This window comes from Podarcis gaigeae, assembly GCF_964106915.1.
Source record: "Podarcis gaigeae genome assembly, chromosome: 4".
Lineage (NCBI taxonomy): Eukaryota > Metazoa > Chordata > Lepidosauria > Squamata > Lacertidae > Podarcis > Podarcis gaigeae.
Window position 1 is genome coordinate 31,350,595 of NC_139677.1, and position 26,613 is coordinate 31,377,207.

General features: G+C 43.7%; 2 protein-coding genes across 2 annotated transcripts in view; both read right to left on the bottom strand.

Annotated features, from left to right (window-relative positions):
* Positions 1-895: 895 nt before the first annotated feature.
* Positions 896-12,246, bottom strand: GPR45 (G protein-coupled receptor 45). The gene is made up of 2 exons (XM_083735645.1): positions 12,223-12,246; positions 896-3,201 (listed from the first exon to the last, which is right to left on the bottom strand). The coding sequence occupies exon 2, from the start codon at positions 2,971-2,973 to the stop codon at positions 1,837-1,839; it is 1,137 nt and encodes a 378-aa protein (XP_083591771.1). The 5' UTR covers positions 2,974-3,201; positions 12,223-12,246; the 3' UTR covers positions 896-1,836.
* Positions 12,247-18,558: 6,312 nt separating this feature from the next.
* MRPS9 (mitochondrial ribosomal protein S9) overlaps positions 18,559-26,613 on the bottom strand; it is a 38,798-nt gene continuing 30,743 nt past the window's right edge. The window contains exons 8-11 of the mRNA XM_083735639.1: positions 24,581-24,749; positions 21,321-21,429; positions 19,699-19,868; positions 18,559-18,763 (exon numbers count right to left, since the gene is read on the bottom strand). Coding sequence (XP_083591765.1) covers positions 18,672-18,763; positions 19,699-19,868; positions 21,321-21,429; positions 24,581-24,749 — 540 coding nt within the window. The 3' untranslated portion in view covers positions 18,559-18,671. The remainder of the gene's footprint in view (positions 18,764-19,698; positions 19,869-21,320; positions 21,430-24,580; positions 24,750-26,613) is intronic.

Here is a 26,613-nt window from a genome sequence, read left to right on the forward strand (position 1 = left end):
CCATCTGTGTTGGTCTGTGTCACTACTAACACAGTGGTACCTCGGGTTAAGAACTTAATTTGTTCCGGAGGTCTATTCTTAACCTGAAGCACCACTTTAGCTAATGGGGCCTCCCGCTGCTGCTGCTGCACCGCCGCCGCGCGATTTCTGTTCTCATCCTGAAGCAAAGTTCTTAACCCAAGGTACTATTTCTGGGTTAGTGGAGTCTGTAACCTGAAGCGTATGTAACCCAAGGTACCACTGTATTCAGTTTAAAAGATTGGAAGAGCAGTGCTGCCTCTTTGAGTGAAACCTTTACATTTATTTTGGGGAGGCTGTGCTATTCCTCCAGAAAACCCAAAGCAAGCTTTGGTTGCTTTTCTGCACCTTATAATGCAGGTGTGATGCAGATGAAGAACTCCCTTCATCCCCTGCTCTCTGGGACTGATGGTGGGGGTGGGGAACAGTTCAGCAGTATCAGGAGGGTAAAAGGTCTCTCGCACCTGACACAGGCTTTTGTACTTTGCACCTGAGGCAAAAGTCCTTGGAAGGAAAATGGGCAAACAGTGGCTGCAGAGTTGCATCGGTGCACCATGAATGTTTCAAGAGGTTTCTCCTCCCAGAAGGCCCGGTCAACTCTTGTGCTTAGCTAGTGACTAAATAGAATGGATTGTTTAAAGCAGGGTTTCCCAAACTTGGGTCTCCAGCTGCTTTTGGACCATAATTCCCACCATTGCTGACCACTGGTCTTGCTCGCTAGGGATGATGGGAGTTGTAGACTTAAGGGTCAGACTAGGTCACCATTATTTATCATGGCATTTGTGTGGCTGCCTAATAACCTCCTACGACCAGCAAACAAGCAGGAAACTATTAAAAAACCATTTAAAACATTAATAAATAAATACAGAAACAATCACAGCCAAAAATTATATATTGGAGAACTAGTTTTCACATCGTAAACAAAATACATGACATAAAACAGTGGATTTTAGCTGAGATGTTAAAATCACAAAGGGTGTAAGAGAATTAAACATCCTCCTGGCACCCAAAGTTGCCAGATGAGCCTCTCAGGTAAGGGTATTCCACAATTGGGGTGCCATTCCTGAGAGGTCCTCTCTCCAGTGGTCATTGGAAACTTTGTTCATGAAACTGATGGTGGGTGGTGGTCCTTCATCAGTATTGCAGCCAGGGGGTTGGGCTCATCTCCCGCAGCCTCCGTGGTCCCAAAACTGATCTCTTTCTCTTTTTTTCTCTCTCTTTCTCTCTCTCTCTCCCTCTCTCTCCCCCTCTCATACTGTTATTTTTAAGAGAATAAACCTAGAAAGAACAAAATGTGATCTTGCATTTAACAGCACATACATAACCTGGACTCTTCCATGAAATTAAGTGTTTTAAATCACAACCCACTTTTGCTAGATTGTGCAAAATGATAGATAAAACATAAGGGAAGATTTCTGCCTCATTGTGTTTTGTCGGGCTTCACGCTGCCGATTTGTTGCCGCGTGTTGCTCTTCGCAGGACAAACCTAAATAACATTATGGGGAGTCATGGAGCTAAAATCCGATACCGATTATTTCACTGTGTGTGCTTGGCTGTTGGTGATGCTTTTTCCTAAGAGAAGAAAATAGAATGGTACAGGCAGTATATTTTATTTGACAGTGTATTTGGTAAGACCACAACACTTGTTTAACCTGACAATGAGACTAGTGTGGGAAGTGCTTCAATTTAATGGATAACAAGAACAAAACTCCCTAAGTTTTCTGGGTTACAATCAACACATTAAAGAAAACAGCATGGTGCTTGTGAGGGCAGTGTTGGAAGATACAAGCTGCTCAGTATTTTTTCTTTTTACGGTTCCTAAACTGCGGATTGGTGCTCGCTACAGACATATATTGTGCTTGGCCTTATTCTCCTTTTCGTTCGTCCAGGCACTTTGGGGAAGATCTTGAATGTTTTTGGCATGAACTCCAGACAGGCCTCGCGGAACTTCTTGATCCTCCAACAATAGACGACAGGGTTGAACACGGATTTGAGGTAACTCAGCCACAACACACAAGTACTGGTGATGTAGAAAGAAGGGCTGTAGTAGAAATTTCTGCTAAACACTGACATCAGGCTAAACACCGTGTGCGGAAGCCAGCACAGAGAGAAGCCAACGAAAAGGATGAGGATAGTCGTGAAGGCCCTGGTCTTGAAGCTCATGTCGACGTTCATCTGGTGAGGCTTCTGCAGCCCGGTGAGGCCTAGTTTGCTCACCTGACTCAAGCAGACACTCTCGGCGTGGTTGTGGATTCTGACAGTGTTGCGGCGGACAGTGTTCAGGATGCAGAGGTAAGAGTACAGCATGATGCTGAACGGGACGAAGAAAGCAGTCACAAGGAGCATCACGGCGTAGGCTCGGTCTGCAGGGCATTCTGTGTAGCCCAGGACACACTGGGGAGCGCGGCTCGGGACTTCTATGAACATCCACCCAACCACTGAAGGGAAAGAGATGCAGAAGGAAAAGGCCCAAGAAACCGCAATCATGACTTTGGCGCGCTGGGGGTTGAGTTTGTCTTGGCGCTGGACGATGATGAGGAATCGGTCGACGCTAATGATCAAGAGTATCAAGACCCCTTCCAAGACGAAGAACCAGTACAGCATGGCAGATATTCGGCAGAAGCGAGCCCCGAAGTTCCAGCTCACCGTCAGAATAGTGACGGCGGTGAAAGGCATGCAGAACAACGACAGCATGATATCCGAGAAAGCCAAGGTAGCTAAAAGCAGGTTGATCGCCGAACGCATGGCTGGTTTCTGGTAGACAATCAGGCAGACAACGGCATTGCCCAAAAATCCAACAGCAATCATGAATAGCATGATAATGGCCAACAGTATCCTGAGCGGGGTTGGGAGCACTGTGTAACTTGGGTCTGCGAGCCAGGTGCTTGCATTCAGAGCGACAACGAAGTCTGCAGGAGTCTGGTTGCATGCCATCACAGTGCAAAACGCCGGCATCCGAGATGCAAAACCCTCTTCCTGCTAACTCAATGGCGGCTGCCATTTCCCCATCTTATCGGCCATACAAACTCAAAGCAGGTGTTTGGCTAAGTCTGTCTGAAAAAATGTTTCTTCAGCTAGCGTTGACAAAGCAGATTGCAGCAATTTTAGAGGAGCACAGGCTTCTGCAGCTCCCAGATAGAAGCGAGGCCATTATCAAGTGCGTATCTTGAGAGAGACGAGGCTCTGGAAAATCAGAGAAAAGAAATATGGTGGTAACTCATCTATTGGTTTTTTAGTAATATGTCTACATTGATGGTTTCCTTTCCATTGAAAAAGTATGGGCAAGGTACTCAGTACAGTGGTACCTCGGGTTAAGTACTTAATTCGTTCCGGAGGTCGTTCTTAACCTGAAACTGTTCTTAACCTGAAGCACCACTTTAGCTAATGGGGCCTCCCGCTGCTGCTGCGCCGCCAGAGCACGATTTCTGTTCTAATCCTGAAGCAAAGTTCTTAACCCGAGGTACTATTTCTGGGTTAGCGGAGTCTGTAACCTGAAATGTATGTAACCTGAAGCGTATGTAACCCAAGGTACCACTGTATCATACAACAAAGTGCCACTTCTTAGTTTACAACAGCTAGCTTCTACTTACATTTAGATCTATTACTTTGGTAAGCCCACTTATTCAGTGACTGGGAAAACATTGGAAACTGGTTGCCTGGTCATTTAATAGCTTCCTTCCGGCACGAACCTTAAAACCTTTTTGTTTATAGTATTTCTAAACAATCTTATTGGAATATTCGAATCAAAATTGCAAGGACAAACATTAAGCAAAAGCAAGCTTCCGAGTTGTAATATAGTTCAGCATTATCTGCAAAATATTGGCACCTTGTGATTATCACCACAGTGTGCCAATTATATTAGTTTCATTACTGCAGGATCAGGTTTCATGGCTGCCGACGGATACAGCGAACACATTCTGTACCAAAGGCCTGAATGCTGCTCTAATTGCTGATCCTGCTCTGTATTCAGAAGCCAGTCCCCTTGCTGGGACAGGACTTTATCTGATACAGGAATCAGCCTGCGAAAAATATATATGCTTAAAATAGCAGCATGAAGCAACCTAAGATGAAGAAGGGAGCATGTTTTGCTCTCTTTCATGTAGAGCAGGGTCTGTTGGCCTGTGACCAGCCAGATCTTTGCTGGAGTACAACTTCCTTTATTCCTGACCCTTGGCCATTCTGCCTGGGTCCAATGGGAGTCCAACAACTTATGGAGAGCCACAAGTTCCTCACTCCTGTTGGAGAGAATGGATTTCCCTCTCCCTTTCTCTGTAAGTGAACACAGCAGGCACGTGAATTAAACACGCACATATGGCTGCCCAAAATAAAAATAAAAAATAAAAAAATTCCTTCCAGTAGCACCTTAAGGACCCCTGACCGTTAGGTCCAGTCGTGGCCTACTCTGGGGTTGCGGCGCTCATCTCGCTTTATTGGCCAAGGGAGCCAGCGTACAGCTTCCAGGTCATGTGGCCAGCTTCTGGCGAACCAGAGCAGGGCACAGAAACACCATTTACCTTCCCGCCAGAGTGGTACCTATTTATCTACTTGCACTTTGACGTGTTTTCGAACTGCTAGGTTGGCAGGAGCAGGGACCAAGCAACGGGAACTCACCCCGTCACGGGGATTCGAACCGCCGACCTTCTGATCAGCAAGTCCTAGGCTTTGTGGTTTAACCCACAGCACCACCCGCGTCCCATAGTAGCACCTTAGAGACCAACTAAATTTGTTATTGGTATGAGCTTTCGTGTGCATGCATCAGGTATCTGAAGAAGTGTGCATGCACACAAAAGCTCATAGCAATAACAAACTTAGTTGGTCTCTAAGGTGCTACTGGAAGGAATTTTTTCATTTTGTTTCGACTATTGCAGACCAACACGGCGACCTACCTGTCAATAAATACAAACCAACTGAAACACCTATACACATAATTGTATTGCGGCCGCTCAAGTAATGCAGTCTATTCAGTAATGCAATTCAGAACATCAGAAATCGGAAGTAACGAAAGCAGGAAAAAGTGCCTTGGAACAGCAGTGTTCCCTTCGGCAGAACCATCAGCTCAGCAATAACAAGATGTTCTTTTTCTGCACAATGTTCTCTCCACAAGCAGCAAACAAGCACCTCCCGTTGTCTCCTAGGCATGAGTAAGTTCTCTTGTAGGGTCCGAGGCTGCCTTAAAGTATGTTTGATCCAAATCCCTTGTCCCCGCCCCCCCCCCCAATATTGCTCTGCTACGATTAAGAAGTTAACACACACACAGAAATGCAACTCATATGTAGCCCCCGGCTTCCAACACTGCAGGGGGGCAGTGGCGTAGCGTGGGGGGTGCAGGGGGGCCTGGCCGCACCGGGCGCAACATCTGGGGGGTAGGGTTAGGGGGCGCAAATCCACGGGTTAGGGGGCGCGAATCCACGGGCTAGGGGGCACAAATTACTTGCCTTGCCCCGGGTGCTGACAACCCATGCTACGCCACTGGGGGGGGGGTGATGGTCAGTGCATTCACCTGCAGCTTTGGGTTTGCTCAGGTGGGTTGATTTCACCCAGGAGTGAGGACCTTTGGTCCTCTAGAGGTTGCTGAACCACAACTCCCATCATCCCTAGCCACTGGCCATGCTTTTGAGGGCTGATAGCTGCCGCAGTTCAGCAACCGCTGGAAGTCAAAGGGGCCCAGCTCCTGATTCAGCAAAATAATCAGGGGTCAACTGATTCTTGCCTTCCTCCACAGGCAGATTTGAGGAATGTTGAGCTAGCCCTTCAGAACAACCGCTGAGTCTGGGTCCTGCTTCCTGCAGTTCTTGTTCAGTGTTCACTCTCCCCTCCATGTGCTGTCAGCCTCGTAAAACTTGCCTCATGCAGCAACCATGCGCAGTGGCTGGGTGCAGCTGTGGGGTTAAAAGCCGGACCCAAAGATGCAATGAGCTACATCCAGCCTGCAGGCTAGCAGTTCACCATCTGCAATATCAAGGAGGGATAAATTTCCTGTGCATTGCCTTTTTTTTTGGTTTAGCTCCTCACCGTCAACCTCCTGAGGTATCAGAACATTAACTCTTGGATCTGGACCCACGATCTAAAGTAGTTGTGAAATAAATATAAAATATAGTGGTACCTCAGGTTACAGATGCTTCAGGTTACAGACTCCACTAACCCAAAAATAGTACCTCAGGTTAAGAACTTTGCTTCAGGATGAGAACAGAAATTGTGCTCCAGCGGCATGGCGGCAGCGGGAGGCTCCATTAGCTAAAGTGGTGTTTCAGGTTAAGAACAGTTTCAGGTTAAGAACGGACCTCCGGAACGAATTAAGTACTTAACCTGAGGTACCACTGTAAAGCCTGTTCACATCATTATCATTATACCTCACCATCTGATTTGTTCTTCCAGAAGTTTGCTTTAATTTATTCCCAACAAAAGATACATTGGTTTCCCCCCCATTAAATATTTCCCTGAGTTTGCTCTGAATAAATAATAATAATAATAATAATAATAATAATAATAATAATAATAATAATAATTGAGAAAGAAGTTTCAAAAAGGATGTCGTGGAACAACCTACCCCCTGATCTGTTGTCACTGTAACCCATTGCCTGTCAGGCGTGGTAGTGAAAAATTACCCCCCCCCCCTTTTTTTAAAAGAAATTGACATGACAGAGATACATGGGCAATATTTAAATGAGCCACTTAACCTGACAGTTCCAAATGCTTCTCGTTGAAACGAAACATTGGTCTTTAAATAAATGTGCTTTGTTAAATGTTGGACAAAAGCAAGGCTTCCAACTTGAACCTTGCGATAAGGGCTATCTCTGATCAATGAACTGTCGCAGCAAGGTAGCTCTTTGTGAATGGCACAGAGCTGTGCATGCCATTCTCCCCCACGCAAGGCTTCAGCGGGGCTCCATTAGCCGGTTGACTCGGATCTCGTCAGGCAAGGAAACAGCATTCATATCCGTCTAGGTGTCACCATGGCAATCCCTCACTTGAAAAGGAGACACGACCTCGGTGGTAAATTAGCAAGCAATCCATCGTAACCAAGGGAGAATAGCACATATTTGAAGCAAACTGACAACTTGGGGAGGAATTAGAAAACAAAGCTGGGGGGGGGGGAGAAGCACCCTAGAGTAGAAGTGCGACTGGGCTGGATGAGACCAGAACACTTCCAGAAACAAGGACCAGCCAGGCAAGAGTGGGTCTCACAATCATAGGCTTATTTAATTGGGTGGCTTCCCACAATGAGAAGTTTACCTGCAATGTTCAACGTGCAATCAGTTATAGCTCAGTAGGAATGAATCTGCCCTACGTTCTTGCATAATAATAATACAGTGGTACCTTGGGTTAATAACTTAATTAATTCTGGAGGTCCGTTCTTAACCTGAAACTGTTCTTAACCTGAAACACCACTTTAGCTAATGGGGCCTCCCGCTGCCGCCACGCGATTTATGTTCTCATCCTGAAGCAAACCCGAGGTACTATTTCTGTAACCTGAAGCGTCTGTAACCTGAAGAGTCTGTAACCCGAGGTACCCCCATAATAATAATAATTTTATTATTTACACCCCACCCATCTGTCCAACGTTCTTGCATTATTGTTATTATTCAAGTGTAGGATGAGCTCCTGACACATCTGACCCTACACTGGGCAAAAGTTAGCATAGGAAAATTTACTCTTAATGATCTCATCTGAAAATGAGAAGCTTCTGGTGTCAGTTGCAAGATGAGGGTTTGTGCCCCTTTGTGCCCAGGCGGCTTCCAGTGATATTATTATTATTATTATTATTATTATTATTATTATTATTATTATTATTATTATTAATTTCTACCCTGCCCTGCTGGCTGGGTTTCCCCAGCCACTCTGGGTGGCTCCCAACAGATTAAAAACAGAATAACCTCACTTCTCACAGGGAGGGAACTGCCAGAAGGCCTTCAGAGCTGGACCTCAGTGTCCAGGCAGAATGATGGGGGTGGAGACGCTCCCTCAGGTATACTGGGCTGAGGCCATTTAGGGTTTTGAAGGTCAGCACCAACATTTTGAATTGTGCTTGGAAACATACTGGGAGCCAATGTAGGTCTTTCAAGACAGGTGTTATATGGTCCCAGCAGCCGCTTCCAGTCACCAGTCTAGCTGCCGCATTCTGGATTAGTTGCAGTTTCCGGGTCACTTTCATAGGTAGCCCCACGTAGAGCGCATTGCAGTAGTCCAAGCGGGAGATAAGTAGAGCATGCTAGTGACTGAGATGTACTTCAGGAAAGGGCCATTTTTGGAAAGTTGTAGAGGAGGTGGGCTGTCATGGTGATAACTAGTGCCAGATTTGCAAGGCTTCCCTGAGAAATGCTAAGCTGGTGCATTGGACTACATGTCTGCCCATCCTTAGGAAACAGAAGCTGACTGGACTGTAGGTTTTTGGAGAGAAAGGCTGAGGGCATGCCAGAACTACACCACACCCTCTAATGACAATTCCCAGGAATTTATAGGAGAAAGAACAACTCTTAAACTGGTCTAAGTCTGAAGCACAGATTTACCCAAATACTGTGCAGGATCTTGGTGGAATCACTGGCGCAGTGAGTTAAGACGCTAGCCTGCTTGGTTCAGCTGGGTTGCTAGGCTAAGGAAGTCAAGGATTTAGTTTTTTAACTAAAGGCATTTTAAGAGATGACGCCGAGCTGGAAGATGTTTTAGAGAGATCCACTTCAAACAGGAGTAGGAAACGGCTGTTCCATCTGTTATTGCCCCAGAGAGGCTCAGCTGTTTTGTAAAAATATTAGGAACTTGGGGCAGCAGAAAGGGAGAAAGAAGCAAAGTTATGAGCACTGAAAATGGAAAGGTTTCAAAGCTCTGGAAATCTGGTCAATAAATAGACAGGACACACTAAAATATGAAATAAACAGAAAGACAAAAACATCAAACTGCTGCATTATTATTATTTTGCAGTTGAGGCAATTCTCCTGAGAATTAAGAACCTATATGTTATATACACTTGAGGGAAAGTGTGTTCAGTAAAGAGTGTACCTGTTATTGGGGGCGGGGGGGGGGAGGTAACTGCTTAACCCAGGGGTTCCCAACTTGGCGCCCACACAGAACTCCTGTGGCATTCATGAAGTAAAAGGTAAAGGTAAAGGTACCCCTGCCCGTACGGGCCAGTCTTGACAGACTCTGGGGTTGTGCGCCCATCTCACTCAAGAGGCCAGGGGCCAGCGCTGTCCGGAGACACTTCCGGGTCACGTGGCCAGCGTGACATCGCTGCTCTGGCGAGCCAGAGCCGCACACGGAAACGCCGTTTACCTTCCCGCTGGTAAGCGGTCCCTATTTATCTACTTGCACCCGGAGGTGCTTTCGAACTGCTAGGTTGGCAGGCGCTGGGACCGAGCAGCGGGAGCGCACCCCGCCGCAGGGATTCGAACCACCGACCTTTCGATCGGCAAGTCCTAGGCACTGAGGCTTTAACCCACAGCGCCACCTGCGTCCCTGGCATTCATGAAAGGTCTCAGTAAATTTCCCCTCAAAAATCCCTCATCCATTTGAAGCTTACCTCTCTCCACAGTCTATTTCCCAGTAATCATTTTCTTCTTGGTTAGGCTCCAACCTTTGAAGTGAACTCCTGTGGGGAAAAAGTGCCTCATCAAACAGAGAGCAAGCCTCTAAGCCGTGGGTAAGTTAGGAAGACTCAGAAATTCTGACCTACACATTCCTTTCACTCTCAAAATTTATTCCTCTTCAGTTTGGCTCAAGAAGCATTACTAACAGCAAACAGCACTATTAAGGAAAGCTAATTTGAGAAAACACAGAAATATCTCTGTGTCCAGAATAATAAATAGCAAGGTATTGTGTGGTCACTTATTTTTCTATGTTTCAAAATTTTCAGCTTTTTTTTAAAAAAAAACTTTTCCTAATTGCATATGTATTAGAATCAGACTCACAGTATAGAAAGAACTGGAAGGGACCACAACGGTCATCAAGTCCAACCCCCTAAAATGCAGAAATATTTTGACAATGTGAGCTTGAACGCATGACCCTGAGATTCAGAGTCTCATGCTCCACTGACTGAGCTACTATGTCTATGTGTTGTGTCCCCCCCCCTTTTGCTCTTTGTCATCTTATACTGATGTCACGTTTATGACGCCAGAAGGTTTTGTTCGATCTCCTTAGAAATATTATTTATAATAAAATAAAAGGATTCCTGGCCTCGTTTCATAGGTAATTGGGAGAGACCTGCATTTAGGAGAAACAGGCACTTCTGCCATCATGGATGCTTAAGCTGCGATTCCTGCATTGCAAGGTCCCTTGAGGTTCCTTCTAACTCTACAATTCTATGATTCTAGGGCAATTTGGCTGTGAGATACCAGAGGAGAATTATTTGCTCTGCAATGAAGCTGTACATCAGATGCCCGATGTAAGAGCCACCGAGACAAATAGCTTCCTTTGGCAAACCGCCATGAAGACAACATGCAGTACAGCAATACACAACCATTAGCACCATACAGTGGTACCTCGGGTTATAGATGCTTCAGGTTACAGATGCTTCAGGTTACAGACTCCGCAAACTCAGAAACAGTACCTCGGGTTAAGAACTTTACTTCAGGATGAGAACAGAAATTGTGCTCTGGCGGTGTGGCGGCAGTGGGAGGCCCCATTAGCTATAGTGGTACCTCAGGTTAAGAACAGTTTCCGGTTAAGAACGGACCTCCGGAACGAATTAAGTTCTTAACCCGAGGTACCACTGTACTGAACAATCTTCTATGCACTTACTTCAAAGTCAACATCTCAAGTTCACGCCCAGGTGCACAGGATCTTTTGAAATCGTGGATCAGGTGAGGTATAAACCAGGCACCAGACCAGAAGGCCGATTATCTAGTGCAGGCTTCCTCAACCTCGGCCCTCCAGATGTTTTTGGCCTACAACTCCCATGATCCTTAGCAAGCAGGACCAGTGGTCGGGGATGCTGGGAATTGTAGTCTCAAAACATCTGGAGGGCTGAGGTTGAGGAAACCTAATCTAGTGCAAGATCCTGCTTTCACAGCAACCACCCAGATGCCTACGGGAAACCCTCAGGCACGAGGTCACTCTCCCATTCTGTGGTTTCCAGCAAGTGATATTCAGGAGCAATACTGCCTCCGACACTGAAGGCAGAGAGTACCCGTTGGAGCGATAGCCTTCCCATTAGTAGTGATGCATGTCTGGAAGGTCCTGTGACCCTGACTCACCTCCTCAATTAGGAATTCCTTCGAGAGGCGCACTGGGTCTGTTTTTGAGCCATGCTTCAAGCGGCGGCAGGGGTGTGGGTGTGTCACCCTTCTGTGGACCACCACCTTGCGGCAGAATGGCCTGGGAATGGTCTTGAATGAAGGGGACTCTCCAACTCAGAATAATAGAATTGCAGAGTTGCAAAGGGACCCCGAGGGTCATTTTGGTCCAACCCGCTGCAATGCGGGAATCCCAACCAAAGCATCCATGACAGATGGCCATCCAACCTCTGCTTGAAAACTTCCAAGGAAGGAGAGAAAACAGGAACCACTGCAATAATAAAAAAAAACAGGGTTTCCCCACAAGGGACTGTTGACTTTCCAACTGAGCCATCATTTTAGCCAAGTTCCCGCTCTCATTAAAATTTTTGACCACATCCCTTCATAAGGGCCCTACATACAAGCCGTGTTTCCTTGACCGTTCGTTTCTACGCTGCACATGCTGAAGTGCAATTTAAAAAAGAGAAAAGAAAAGATGATGAGGCAGAAAACTAAGTGCCGGCTAGTTACATAATACGTTCAGATTCCTCTCCTGCACCTCGCTTACCGTAGCATTTTGCAGAGATCGGTGCAACACCCCGATTTAGTGGTGGTGGAGGAGTATTTGGAAAAATGCCTCTCAGGAGAGACAGGCTGCTGCCAAGAAAACCGGCAGGGTAGCGAAGCGCACCATGAGAGCTCCCAGACAGACCAAAGTGCTGCACCTTGGCGCTAGACAGCTACTGCAGGCAGCGCCATGCAAGCAGCCAGTCCGGGCTTCAGTTTCTTGCAGCATCGGGAAATGCACGGCTCCCCCCCCCCTCCTCTCTCTTTTCTGCTATGCATGATGATCCCCGGTTGCTGAGAGTGTGGCCAGATGAGTATGCATAGTTAAAAGGTAGCAGGAGGTTCCTCCACTTCCCGCAAACCCTTAAAAAAAATTAAAAAATCCGGTAGCTCGCCCCTCCAGACAACGCGCGCGCGCATCCGAGCCACGTACCTCGTTTCCGCTGCAAGGAAGCAGGCAGCCGCGGAGAGGCTGCGCCCTGAGACGGCGACCCCGGCGCGCTCCATCCAGCGCGCACTCTGCGCTCCCGCCGAGCGCCCATCCGCGCCCAAGCGGCTCCAGGGCTCGGAGGCAGCCGAGGACGATGAAGGGGAAACGGCCCCCTCTAGAGGCGCTCCCCCGCGGTCCACAACCGACAAGCGAGGGCCCGCTCTTTGTCGGAAACAAAAATAGATACGTCTTTATATCGCTAACCATTCCCATCCCCAGCGGCTATTATTATTATTATTATTATTATTATTATTATTATTATTATTATTATTATTACTAGTTGTTGTTGTTTAGTCGTGTCTGATTCTTTGTGACCCCATGGACAGAGCACGCCAGGCACTCCTGTCTTCCACTGCCTCCCACAGTTTGGTCAAACTCATATTAGTAGCTTTGAGAACACTGTCCAACCATCTCGTCCTCTGTCGTCCCCTTCTCCTTGTGCCCTCCATCTTTCCCAACATCAGGGTCTTTTCCAGGGAGTCTTCTCTTCTCATGAGGTGGCCAAAGTCTAGGAGCCTCAGCTTCAGGACCTGTCCTTCCAGTGAGCACTCAGGGCTGATTTCCTTAAGAATGGATCGGTTTGATCTTCTTGCATGGAACTCTCAAGAGTCTCCTCCAGCACCATAATTCAAAAGCATCAACTCTTTGGCTATCAGCCTTCTTTATGGTCCAGCTCTCACTTCCATACATCACTACTGGGAAAACCATAGCTTTAACTATACGGACATTATTATTATTATTATTATTATTATTATTATTATTATTATTCAAAAGAACAAGATGAAGCAAGCTTCTTTTCTCCAGCTCCGCAGGGTCGGACTCGAACCAGGCTTCAAGTTACCAGAAAGGAGATTCCGACTAAATCTCAAGAAGAACTTTCTGACTGTAAATCAGAACTGTTCCACAATGGAAGGCATTCCCTCAAGAAGTGGTGGGCTCTGCATCATTGGAAGTGCTAAGGCTGGATGGCTGTCTGTCATGGATGCTTTAGTTGAGATTTCTGCATATCAGGGGGTTGGACTAGATGACCCTGGGACCCAGTTCTCTCTTGTGGCTCCTAGAAGTTGTCAGCATGCCACAGTGGCCACATCATGGGAAACGGCTTTGACTGGCCAGCTAAACCTGCATGTGAAGGTAGGCTCCAGTGGATTGAATAGAGGAGCTCAATAGTGGGTCCAACAGTCAAGACTTTTGGGCTTGTTCACCTGGGAAGGTAGCCCATCTAGGAGAAGGAAAACTCTCATCCTAAACCTCCACTGCCTTGTGGGATATCTTTGGGAGATGAAAAGGCTAAGGAGTGAACCCTACACAAATCCAAAGTGCAGTCCCCAAGATGGTTGGATGGTGCTTTGTACACCTTCCTTCTGGCAACTCCTGCAACTAAGCTGGTGCCAAACATACTGCTCCGCTTTCCTTTGGACCACTTCAGCGAGGTCTTGTCTGGGCAGCAGCAGCCCAGGACTTCCATAGTGTGCCCAAGTTTGCATCCCAGGGAGATCACTTCAACAGTTTGACTCCACAGATGGATGCCTTTTCACACCCACCCACAACATAATTGAAGGACTGACATCCTGCATTCATAGAATCCTAGAATGGTAGGGCTAGAAGGGATCTCAAGGGTTATATAGTCTAACTTCCTGCAATGCATAAATCTTTTGTGCGACGTGAGGCTCGAACCCACGATCTGAGATTAAGAGCCTCCTAATCTACCAACAGAGTTATCAGTCAAGAGAAAACTATGTGGCTCGCATGGAACATTTCCCCATTTCCCTCTCCCTCTCCTTATCCTTATCGCCAACCGATAAATAAAAAGCAATGAAGTGAGCAAATGGAACCAAAGACAACAAAAACTACATCTGCAGAACATTTAGAGCCACTCCCAAAGCACAGAGTAAGGAGCTTACATCTGTATGTAAACTGTAATTGTGCCACTTTCTTCTTGACATTACCATCTTCATAAAGCATAATAGATTGCTAATTATCCACTGGAATGAAAGTCAAGCTTCAAGAGCAGCTTAGGTGGGGAAGAATGGTCCACAAGGGAGAGAGGGAAAACATCTCATCACAAGAATCAAAGTCAGGAAGGCAGGGCCATGATTCAAGAGATGCCTGTTTATAAAACATTTTGGAGCATTTATTCATGATGTTTGCATAAAAGGGACCCTGACAACAGAGATCTTTAAGAAGCTTTCTTCAAAATGAAGAAAACAAGATTGATCAGGAACATATATCCTAAGAGTGAACATTCCTTTTTTAAAGGGCAACCCAGAGGTGATTTGACAACCACCATATATGAAAGGGCAATGTATCTGCAAATATTTTGGGGTCCTCCAATAGTTAGATCCAAATTATTCATGGAAGACAATCATACTGAGTTATGAGTGATCACCAAAGGAGGTCAGTAGTGATGGTGACTCTAATTATTATTGCTTAAACATTAAAGCAATAATAATTAGAGTCACCATGACTACTGACCTCCTTCTTTGGTGATCACTCATAACCGAGTAAGATTTTCTTCCATGAACAGTCTTAACAGTGAGTCCGGAAGTAACTGTGGAGGCCACAGTGGGGACATCGGTTTCCAGGCAGGAGTTGATCACATTCGAGGATTTGCCAAGCGTGCCTTCCTCTTAGCTTGTTTCTCCTTTTTTGTCCTGAGTTTGTGCTTCTTCAAAGTCCATGATGTCTTTGGTAAAGGCTCCCCAATTAGGAGCGCTCGCAGGCCAGTGTTTCCCAATTTTCTGTGCTTATAAATGTATTTTTAAAGATTTGCCTTGAGAGCGTATTTAAACCTCTTTTGTGTCCACCAGTATTTTGCTTTCCATTCTACTGACTTACCTTACAGGGTTCTTGCTAGTGCTACGCTAGCGATAATCTACAAGCAGATTTGTCCACACCATCAGGAATACTGCAGTTTTTTTGTGTCCATCCCACTTTAAGACAGGCTGCAGCCGCTCCAGAACCTTGCAGTGATTGTTGAGTGGAATACCTGGATATGCAGCTATTACCTTTATGCTGAGGGAATGGCACTGGCTACCAACTAGTCACAGGGCCATGTAAATGTTTATTAACATTATAAAGCCCACAAAAACTTGGGGGCAGGGTACTCATCCCAATACAGACTTCTAAGATCACCCAGGGAAACGTTACTCATGGCACCACTCTACAGAACATAGAATGATAGCATTAAATGGGCATTTTCTGCTGCTGCTACACCACTTTGGAATGCCTTTCACTCTGCCATACGTGAAGCAGCAATTATTTGCTTCAGATATCTTCAGATGTATCTGTTCGTGCCAGCTTTCCCTGATCTCTGAATCAATGGGCTTCTGTTTTGATATTGATTTAAGTGTTTTTATGTTGATTCCTACTGTTGCACACCACTTGGAAACATTTAAAACATTAAGTGGTTTTGAAATACTTTTAAATTTAATTCAATAAATACAATATTCTAAGGGGGGAAAATACTTTTTTAAAAAAGATGGAAGAGTAAAGCTAAAGGCATTGTACAGGTGTCAAGCCTGTGTTACTCTTTCATTCTTCTGAAAATTCACTTTTTGGCAGAAGAGCCATTGGGGAAAAACAGGATGACAAAGATTGGATAATGGCGTTGTGCGGATACCTCATAAAAAGTACGTGAATAATGGCAATTCCACTCTAAGCACATGGTGTGGAAGCATCTTCCCCAAAATGGTCAGGAAAAAAAGTTGGCTGGCTTCTCTGCAAAATCTTCTGGTGCAAATTAAATTTCAAGGGTTAGGTGTTCTTTGGTTAGGTTCAGACATGCTGGTCTAAATAGCTTGTCAAAATATTGGTGCTGCTGGTTTTTCAGAGAGGAATGCCGTGATTTCCTCTTTTCAGAACCTGCTTTTCTCTTGCACCTTTAAGTACATTATTTACATTGGGAGGGTAGGCAGCTGCTGTCTCTGGGCATCCTTACAGGTGATGCAACAACAACAAAACAAAACAGGTTACCCACAATGCACTATCCAGTTTCTTTTCTTGCAACTACTGCATTGTCACCAGTATAGGCCGTGGTTCCATGATGCTGGGGCTGCTGCCCAGCCTTTCACAGGCTGGGCTCTATACAAAACCACTGTCCATAGAAAAGCTTGTTACGGAAATTACCAGGGGGGTGGGGCCACATCTTTAAAGTTGTTAAATGTTACAAATATTATGCATAAATGTATCCTTTCGACTTGACAGGGAAGTTACCTAGCTTTAAAAATCATATAAAATCAACTCCTTTGCTAGCTTCCTTCATTCCACCGCCAATTTGCTTCATCAGCCAAGGACTTGGAAACCACTCGGCCCTGGCATAATCCCTCAAGCTGGAGGTCACATACTCACAGGAGTACTTACTCACAGGTGTCAATCGCTGGGCAAAGGCATTCGGACTTGCCCCGGTGGCAGACTATGCAAACCAAAGTTCTATTGTCCCTTTGTAGTAGGTGCTTAGAATGTACTTCCCAATACATATCCTGTATCCGCCTGTTGCACCAACACATTCCTCCTATGTTAATCATGTATAACCCTCCCATTTTCTGATGTAGCAATGATGTAGTGATGATGCTTAATGAACTGTATGCTGGGATAAAACAGAAACTTTTAAAAGTCCTTGTCACGCCATCCTCGGGGTTCAAAATTCCTCTTTGAACCTGTTGCGCTGTAAACTTTGGTCTACAGCTATTTGCTCCGGTTGGTGGCTGAACTCCATCCTTTATTCCGCAGGGACCCGTGGGCTCTGCCCGACAAGCCGGGTGACTGAGCAGCCTCGCACCTAGATTTTTCCGTAACAGTTGGTAATTGAATTTATCAACACTGTTTTAGAATCCTAGAATTGTAGAGTTGGAAGGGACCCTAAAGATCATCCAGTCCAACCCCCTGCAATGCAGGACTGTGCAGCCGACCCATACAGGGATCGAACTTCCAACCTTGGCGTGATCAGCACAACACTCTAACCAACTGAGCTATCCAGGCTGTTATTCACAATGGGAAGAGATAAGGATGATGCAATGCACCAATACAGAGACATGTTATTTACCTACTGCCTGAATTCACTGTATCCGTTCCTGTATAGCTCACACAATTATTCCTCTATCCTCAGTGGGTCTTTGACATTAATGTAAGTCTCCCACAGCATTCCTCCCCTCCCAAATAATAATTGTTAGGGCTAGTAATTAAGATAATCATAGTACATTAACTGTATGATAATTGCATGAATCTGCATACGAATAAAATAATTCTGGAGAGAGAGAAAAAGCATTCTTCACTTTTAGATAATGCATACAGGTGTTGAAGCACAAATTATTTTAGAGAAGATGTCTCTTAAGATGCTATCTGCTTCCTGGGGTTTTTGTAATGACTTGTATTAAACACAGGCTGCCTGATTAACAGGGACACCTTTTTAGTTTATCAAAAGGTTTGCAAATTGATTACTCTAACCAATCAACTAATTATTGCAACCCTCATAATGTTCAAGCAATTAAAAACCCTCCAAATTAGTGACCTTACTTACACTAGTTAGGCAGCAATGCAATGCAAAAAAAAAGTATTGTGTAAAACGGTCTGGGCTCTAACAATAACTGAACTCATGATTTAAATAGTTTCATAAGCATATGTGTGTGAAAAAGTCTGATGCAATTCTACACAATCTCCACATTTCCTTATTTTTGCCCCCTTTGGAAACCTATGTAATTTTGTATGGTAGACTGTAAACAGCTCCATCTTGTGGTAATAAGGTTGTATTGACAGCCAGAATTAAAATCAATTTTAAAAACTGATTACAATAGTTTGTGCGTGGATTAAAAGCTGCAAAGAAGGTATTCATTTTTCATGCAAACGGTGACTTGGGGCATCACAGATTCTAAATATGACTTGCATATGATGACAGAATATAGACCAACCATGCTGTTTTCAGAAAGAGGATTCCTAATAGTTTCACCAAGGAAGAATTCATTGTCTTGCTTTTTCATACTGAAGGCTCAATACCTTTGTACCTTCCGCTTCAACAACAAATGGCAGAGCTCTCAAAGAGCAACTCATATTGCCTCCCCATTCGTCCTACAACTGCTGCCTCGTTCTGTACTTCCTTCCATGTTTAGCTGCCTCTATTCTGTTCCTCTCTATCCTGTCCCCTCGTTTATTAAAGTTAGTTCCCGCTGCTCATTCAGTAGGAAAGCAACTCTGACATCAAGCAAGTTTAATACCTCCAACTGATACCTTTTTGTTTTGTCCTTTTCGTAAAAGAAGAAAAAACATCAACAGGAATTGGGGGTGGGTGGGAGATAAACAATTTAATTACAAATATATAGATATATATTTACACGCATCCACATGTCTAAAATTTATCCATCGCAACAGCTGCAATGCACTTTGTTTCACCTCTGAATTTAGCGCTTCTGCCAGGTGAACTTTTTGCGGGATCCCGCTTGGCCAGGCTTCTTCCGCTCTCTCACACGTGGATCAACTGCTAGGAGACCAGCTGCAGGGGCGAGAGAAAGGTTAGAAGAAGTTCAGTCACGGTGCTTCTATACTACACTCAGAACAGCAGCTGAACTTGGGAGAAGAAAACAGGAAGGTGCAAGCTGAAGCCCAGAGGGATGAGATAAGCTAATGATGAGATTGTACACTTAAAAATATGAAGTACGTTTCCATTGTTTCTGGATTATATTTTTTGGTTTTTGTCTTATCAAAAACAAATGTTTAAATGATTGTGTAGACAAGGATTAAGTATAAGGTATTCGTTGTGTTTAGAATAGATTTATGAAAGACTTATTGATTAGAATATTACTATGAGATTGTATGGGAAAAATACGGAATAACAGATACAAATTTGCTTAAAATGTATATAGGAAGTGCAGTGTAAGCGAATGAAGTTTTATTGTTGAGATATTTGTGGAGTGAATTTGGAGGAAATTCTTCCAATTTTTCTCCTTTTTCCAATTTTTCTTCTTATTTTTCTTTTTTCTTTTCATCCTTTTCTCTTTTTTGTTCTTTTTTATGTATGTGTGCTTATCTGAAAAATATAGTTTGTATGTATTTGGCTTGTCTTTTGTAATAATTATGTTAAATAAAATTTAATAAAATATATATATATATGAAGTACGGCCACTTTTAATGAGTGGGTTTCATAAGAGTTGCAGCCAATGGATTCCATGCCTCAAGGAATAGATTTCTGTTCAGGCAGCAAGAACTCCTCTTTTTCTCCCTCCCCCTCATCTGCTCTGGATGGTTAGGGGACCTTCTGGAGCAATTGGAGGGGGGTTACAAAGGGTTTGCTGGGGATGGAAGAGGAAAGAAGGCTGAAGTCCTGCTGTGTGAATGGATGTCCACTTAAGCAATGCCGGATTCAGCCCAAACCTTTCTAATGCAAAACACACAGATGAGCCAGGGCAACTTTCTTCTTCATGATTATACCTTGCCTCATGGACTCCACCTCGTTTTCGGTGACGAAGCTACACAACGCTCTTGCGGAAGCTAAGCGGATCGCTCCGGCCTGGGCTGCTCTTCCTCCCCCAGAAACAGAGCAGACCATGTCGTGCTTCTCCAGGCGATCGAGAAACTGGAAGGGGAACATCAGCTGTTCTCTGAAAAACATACAAACGCATCCTGCATTATTGGCTCATGTAGTCCAGTTGTAACACCAGGAATCAGGGAGACAGGTGGAAATGATCTAGATCAGTGGTTCCTGATCTTTCTCCACAAAATTGTGGAGGGTCTGGGTGGACCGCTTGATTATTATTTTTGCCTGCTGTATCAACTGTAAAGCACTGTGCTAAATGCTGTATGGTTTGTAATTACGTTTTTATCCCTCCTTTCACTTCTTTTATGTTGCATATATATATTCCATAAAATTCAATTTGCCTTTAATGGCAAACATAGCATGGTTGTCAGCAAAATGATGTTAATATAAAACTATGTCAAATGAAAACTTCCAAGGCAAATATCTAGAACAGGCTCATTTGCAAAGAAAGAAAGATAACCAACATGACCCTCCCTCTCTCTCTCTCTCTTGCAGTGCCACAGACAACAAACAAATGAGTTTTGTTAAGATTCTGGAAGGCTGCCTTTGGCTTGTTGTGGAACAACTTATGCAGGCCTCTAAAGATCAGTTTCCAATAAGGAAACTGCAGCCTTCTTGTGAGTTTAAATGCATTAATCTAGCCTTAGTTAGAAAGAGGGTGCCTTTGGTCCAAGCTGGTAGGGCTCTTGCATAAATGGCACCTAGAATACCCCTCTGTTCCAATCTGTGCCCAAGATTAACTAGACTAGGTGCATTATATCTCTGAAATCCTGGCTTGATAAATGAATTTGCATCATCACTCTCTCACAGAACATGGAACATTTTCTCAAGTGGAACAATCCACTTGGTGAGAAGATGAACAAACACAGAGCTTCAGATCAGTTTCAAGATGGCCCCAGGATTCCGACTTGTATTAGGTGCTATGACAAAAGTAAGAGCATGCAGTTTGAGTGCAAAAAACAAAAACAAAAATACAGTGATAGAAGGAAATAGTTTAGCCCAGGAGAGAAACATTTTTTATTTTTAATATACAGTATTTATGCCACTCGTTCAGCCATAGTCTAATTGTTTACAAATGCTTTTGACTTTGGTGTTTTTCAGTGCAATCCTGCAATCGGGGATCCCAGGTTTTATTCGGTGGCATGGAAGAGTCTCCAGGTGAGATCTCTTTTGTCCATCATCTTCCTGGAAGTCCTCTTGATGGGAGGTGTTCAGCTCAGGCATTTGTGACTTTGGTTAAACAATGGCAAGAAATAAGACACTCCCAATTTTTTGTAAGTATCGATGGTAGGGTGGTGTGCACATGTAATACAACCTCAATCTTTAAACGAAAATGAAAACTGAAGAAACTAAGAAACCTATTCAATTCATATCCCTACCTTCCTCTCGAAGTCACCCAGTGCAGCAGTCTTTGCTAAGACTAGACTGGCTATAGTCTTTGTTTCAGCAACATATCCCCTTGAAAAATTCTAAAAAATATATATATCTACAGTAAACACTGACTTAGTTCACTCACCTGTCCTGCAAGACTGGAAAGTAAAGAATATAATCATCTCCATTTATAGTAATTTTCCCACTTCCATTGTCATAAACCTTAACGGTTGCTTTTGCTGTCTTTCTCCAGCCTTGAAAAAATAACACACATTTATATTTAGCACCTCAAAAATCATATGTGGCATGCTCATCATGGGAAAATCCTAGCAAAAGTGAAATACTCTCATAATAAGTATTATTTATTCCAAGTTCATCACACAGCATTCTTTCCTGGCCAATTGCAGTACTGCCCATGTTTCTTTTTCCTATGAGGCAAAGTTTCTATTTGTAATGTAACAAAAGCTATTTTATCCATCCTGGGGCCCAATACTGATTTAGTACCTAAATTTGTTCCAGAATGGGAAAGACTTGAGTTGGCAGCCTTTTGACACTTCTGTATGGGTGAAGCTGCCTCAATTGTTCAGGTAATGGAAACAACAGAGAGTCCATCTCATAGTCAATAAATAGGGACTGTTATTCTAGATACTGGCCACTGAGTGGGTTCCTATGCTTCCTGTTTATCTGTGGTTGCTAAAATGATACCAAGGAAATTTGCATTATTATTATTATTTATTATTTAGCTGCTGGGAAACCCAAGTGGTATGGCTAAGCCCTGAGATTGTCTTATGGCAGAAACACTAGCATCTTTTGACAACAAAGGCTTTACACATAATCTCTCTCCATCCGTGCAAGTAGTTGTTATAAAAATACTGAAAAGATTTGAATAAACTGAAAAAAGGGATAAACAGCAAGAACAAAAATGTCTCATCCCATTAAAGAAAAATGGGACATGGTGGATAAAATATTCATATTGCCGCCATTGCTATGAATATTTCTTTTTTTCCTCCAGCAGAGGGAAGCATACTCTGAGAATTCAAAATGGCAGCCAGCATCTTCAACAGAGAAACTGGATTTTCATAAGATAAATAGTTAGATTCAGACCTATACAACATACATGGAGAAGTATTCATTAATAGTGACCCAAAACTCTGTTTAAGCATAAATACTTAGCAGCTCATCTCATTTACTTCAAATGGAATTAGATATGCTTAAAGCCATAGGACTTCAGATAAAGTGATTTTTAAGGTTAGCTCGATGTGCCAATTGCAAGATTTTAGGGCAGTTAGATTTCCCCAGCTGTTGATTGTTGATTAATATCTGTTTGATTTTACAGTTTTTAAAACTGTTGTAAGCAGCATTGAGAACAGCAAATGCAATGGAATGGTAGGATATAAGTATTTTAAATAATAAGTATGAAGTAGTGATGGACCTGAACCTTAAGGCAGCTTGTTGCGAACTGGGAAGAACATTTATCAACGGAGAAATGGCACATTAGCGCAATCAATGGCTGTGTTCATACCTTGTGGTAATTTATAGCTAATGGTTTACTGTGAATGTGCAGATGCACACACAACACCCTTCCGCTAGGGTGAAAAGGAGCACCAAACCACAACCCCTGACTTAGCATTACTTCCAAACTAGGGATCATGGTTTGTTCAACTTCAAACCAACCCTGATTTGAAGCCAAGTTTTTTCTTGGCTTCAGATCATAGTTTGGAGTCAAACAAACACAGCTTGTTACAATCCCCAGTTCAGATGTATTGTTAAGTTACAGGTGGTGGTATGTTGCTCTTGGTATGGGATGAGCAATGTGGGAGTAATCTCTGTGTTCACAGTAAAACAGTAACTCCAGCTTACTATGGCCTGTGAACAGGTCATACGTGGGACTATGTCTATGTTTATGAGACTGCAATCCCATATTCACTTTCCTGGGAGTAAGTCCCACTGAACTCAGTTACAAATTGTTTTGATCATGCCCATTATGCATTTAGGGATGTAAGAAAATAAAACGATGCAATCTACTACTGATACAAATAATCCTTTCAGAAACGAATTCCTTACTATTATGTAGAGGTTTCAGATAATCTTTACACATAGGATACTGAAAATCTTTAAACAAAAGATTATGCTTTTCAACAAATACCCGTATTTGTTTGATTAAGTCTCGTTGGTATGAAAATATCACCAGCATGTTTAGAAGATTCAGCCATAGTCTATAATCTTTCTCAGCATAGACAGTAATATTAAATGAAAGAATTAACACACACACACACAAGCCCAGAATCTTATCAATCCGAGTCACTGTGGTGTTGTGAAAACTGGGTTAACAACAGGTGAAATTTGAACAGCTTTGCTTGTTAAGAAAATAAGGTACTGAACTAGCCCAAATGAACTGTCAGGTTAAAAAACCCCACATAAATGAGAAACACTGCTTAATAGATACAGTCATAATGCATTGTATTCTTTTATCATGAAACCAGGCGTGAATACAGCCTGATCGTAAGCCTGTGTGTTTACTCAGAAGTAAAACCCAGTGACTTCAATGGGACTACTATGTGCCATTTTTCCGCATACGTCTGCCAAATTGTTATCTGCCCACCCAAGGAAAGCTGCTAATGGGTCCTTATGCCCTAGCAAAACAATTTCATGAAACAAGTACGACAACATAGGCTCTAGTTCAAATTTCACCACAAATCTTGGGGCAGCATTTCTTGGTTCAACGTCATAGGAGAATAGGAAGCTGCCATATGATCCATCTTGCACAGACCTCTAATCCATATTACACAGTATTGTCTACACATTGATTGGCAGCTGCCCTTCAGAGTTTAAGACAAGAGGTGCTCACTGCACTATCTGGAAATGCTGGGGAATTTGAACCTGTTTCCTTCTGTAAAGGTAAAGGGACCCCTGACCATTAGGTCCAGTTGTGACCGACTCTGGGGTTGCACGCTCATCTATAGGCCTAGGGAGCTGGCGTTTGTCCGCAGCTTCCGGGTCATGTGGCCAGCATGACTAAGCCGCTTCTGGCAAACCAGAGCAGTGCACGGAAACGCCATTTACCTTCCTGCTGGAGCGGTACCTATTTATCTACTTGCACTTTGACGTGCTTTCGAACTGCTAGGTTGGCAGGAGCAGGGACCGAGCAACGGGAGCTCACCCTGTTGCGGGGATTCGAACCACTGACCTTCTGATCGGCAAGTCCTAGGCTCTGTGGTTTAACCCACAGCGCCACCCGCGTCCCACTGTCCTTCTGTACACAACGCAAATGCTCTAGCCCTGAGCTATGGCCCTTCCCATGCTTGTGAATGGACAACCAGGAAAATACCAGAACATATTTTATTTCTCAGGTCTACCAAGAACTGCCCCTCTCTCTACAAAGGAAAAACAAGAACAAAAAGTTACCTTCTGCGGCACTGAAGGCCAGGCCCTGCTCATCATGCTGTAGGGGTTCTATGTTCTGCTTTTTGGATTGCACAGGCAATTGCTTACGGAATTTTTGCACATAATCATCTTCAATCTCATGGCACGGCATTGCGACCAGTTTTTCTAGCAGCTGAATACACCGTGAATACTGTAGACAATTAAAAAAATATCATTAAGGGGTGGGGGTGCAAGTGTAATTGCATTTGCCAACAACTTCTATTTTTACATGCTTGATCTTTCCAGTTCTGCTCTTATTGATAACTTTTGACAGGATGACACTTCTGCATTTGCATGCTGCTTTCAAAACAACATGCAGATGTATCATTTTCTATGCGAATAAAGATACCTAATCCTTTTTTTTTTAACCCTAGCAACAAATGAATCCAGAATTCAAAAAAATACAACCAACCTCTTTGTAAGACGGGATTACCACATTAAAATGAAGTTCATCTTAATTTTCAAAGAAATATTTTGCAGGCCTCAAAACAGAATCCAATTCTTTGATGAAGAGTGGCAAGAGGTAAGCTTCCCAACTCATTTCAAACAAGTTGATATGTACATTTAAATGGAAATAATTTTATTTTCCTAAACGCCACTTCTTAGGTGATTATATTTCGTAATACATACGGAAAATGTGTATCTATGCCACTGGCTGTTCAGTCAGGAGTTACTTTAAATGTTTATAATTTTCTTTTTAAACCAAACAATCAAGCTTCTTAAAAATTCAAGAGATACTTGACTTAAAGGGCAACCTCTTGAAATAAATTATCCTTTGCTACTGTGTGCTTCGCTCCCTACATCGTGAACATGTGATTAGAAAGTAAAACGCTGCACTGCTAGTACATGGTCTTGTTATTAAGGCTTATCTCAAGGCCTTGTGGCAACAAGAAATTTAAGAAGTGGCTGTAAGTATAAAGTCTTTCACACACCGGCACACATGTTTGTGTCGATGACGAATGTTGTATTGATGACCACAGATCTTAAATACCTGTTTAGTGCACACACAAAAGGCAGAAATAAAGAACACAATTAATTGGGGGGGGGGGGGGAGAAGAGAGCAACAGAGGTGACATAATGAAGATGCAGGTAATTCTTTGTTGTGCAGAGTACCTGATCTCTCATCATCCCCTTTTTATTACAAGTAATCCAATTGGCAGACGTAGCAGTATTTGTTTGGCATAAACCCTCTTCACTTGTCCCTCTCCACACAATTATAATCACATGGAGAGAGAACATGGGGCTGCACCCACTGCCTTTGGGGTCACACCAACCTTGCCCCTTCCTGCTCTCTACATATTTTGGAGCATGTTGTTAAAGAGAAGCCTGCTGAATGCCCATAAATACTTCCCACCAAGTGGGGAGAGCCTGAGTGTGCAATAGGCTTTCCCTTTACAAACATCCCCCCTAAAGCAGCGGTTCTCAACCTGCAGGTCCCCAGATGTCATTGGACTACAACTCCCATCACCCCTAGCTAGCAAGGCCAGAGATCAGGGATGATGGGAGTTGTAGTCCAACAACATCTGGGGACCCACAGGTTGAGAACTGCTGCCCTAAAGTGTGAGCAGTGGGGAAGGCAGGAGCAGCAGGGGACCCAATAGTAGGGTCAGGGGTGCAGCCCTGCATGCTCTCTTCACACAACTACCACCACATGGAGACTAACAAATGAAAAGGTTATCCTAAGTTCCCCAAAATATTCTGCATATTACACACTTACACACACACACACACACACTGTTGGACCACGACCACATGCTAGGGATTATATAGGGATAGCACATTACGAGCCATTATTATTTTGTTTCTGCAGTGTTCTTGTTGATTTTATGTTTCTCTTAATAAATAAACTCTTTGTTATGGGGTTCCCTGCTGCACCAACACTGTGAAAAGTGCCTTCCAGGTCTCCAACCTTTAGGTAGTACTGCCCCCACCTTGCTTTTAAGTTTCCAAGTCAGCAGGCAGCAGGGAAGCTCACAGCCTTTAAGCGCTTATCTTGGGATTTAGGAAATCGCCCA

Excerpts from the sequence above, each read along its gene's own strand:
- GPR45 (XM_083735645.1), bottom strand. The coding sequence starts at position 2,973 with ATGCCGGCGTTTTGCACTGTGATGGCATGCAACCAGACTCCTGCAGAC.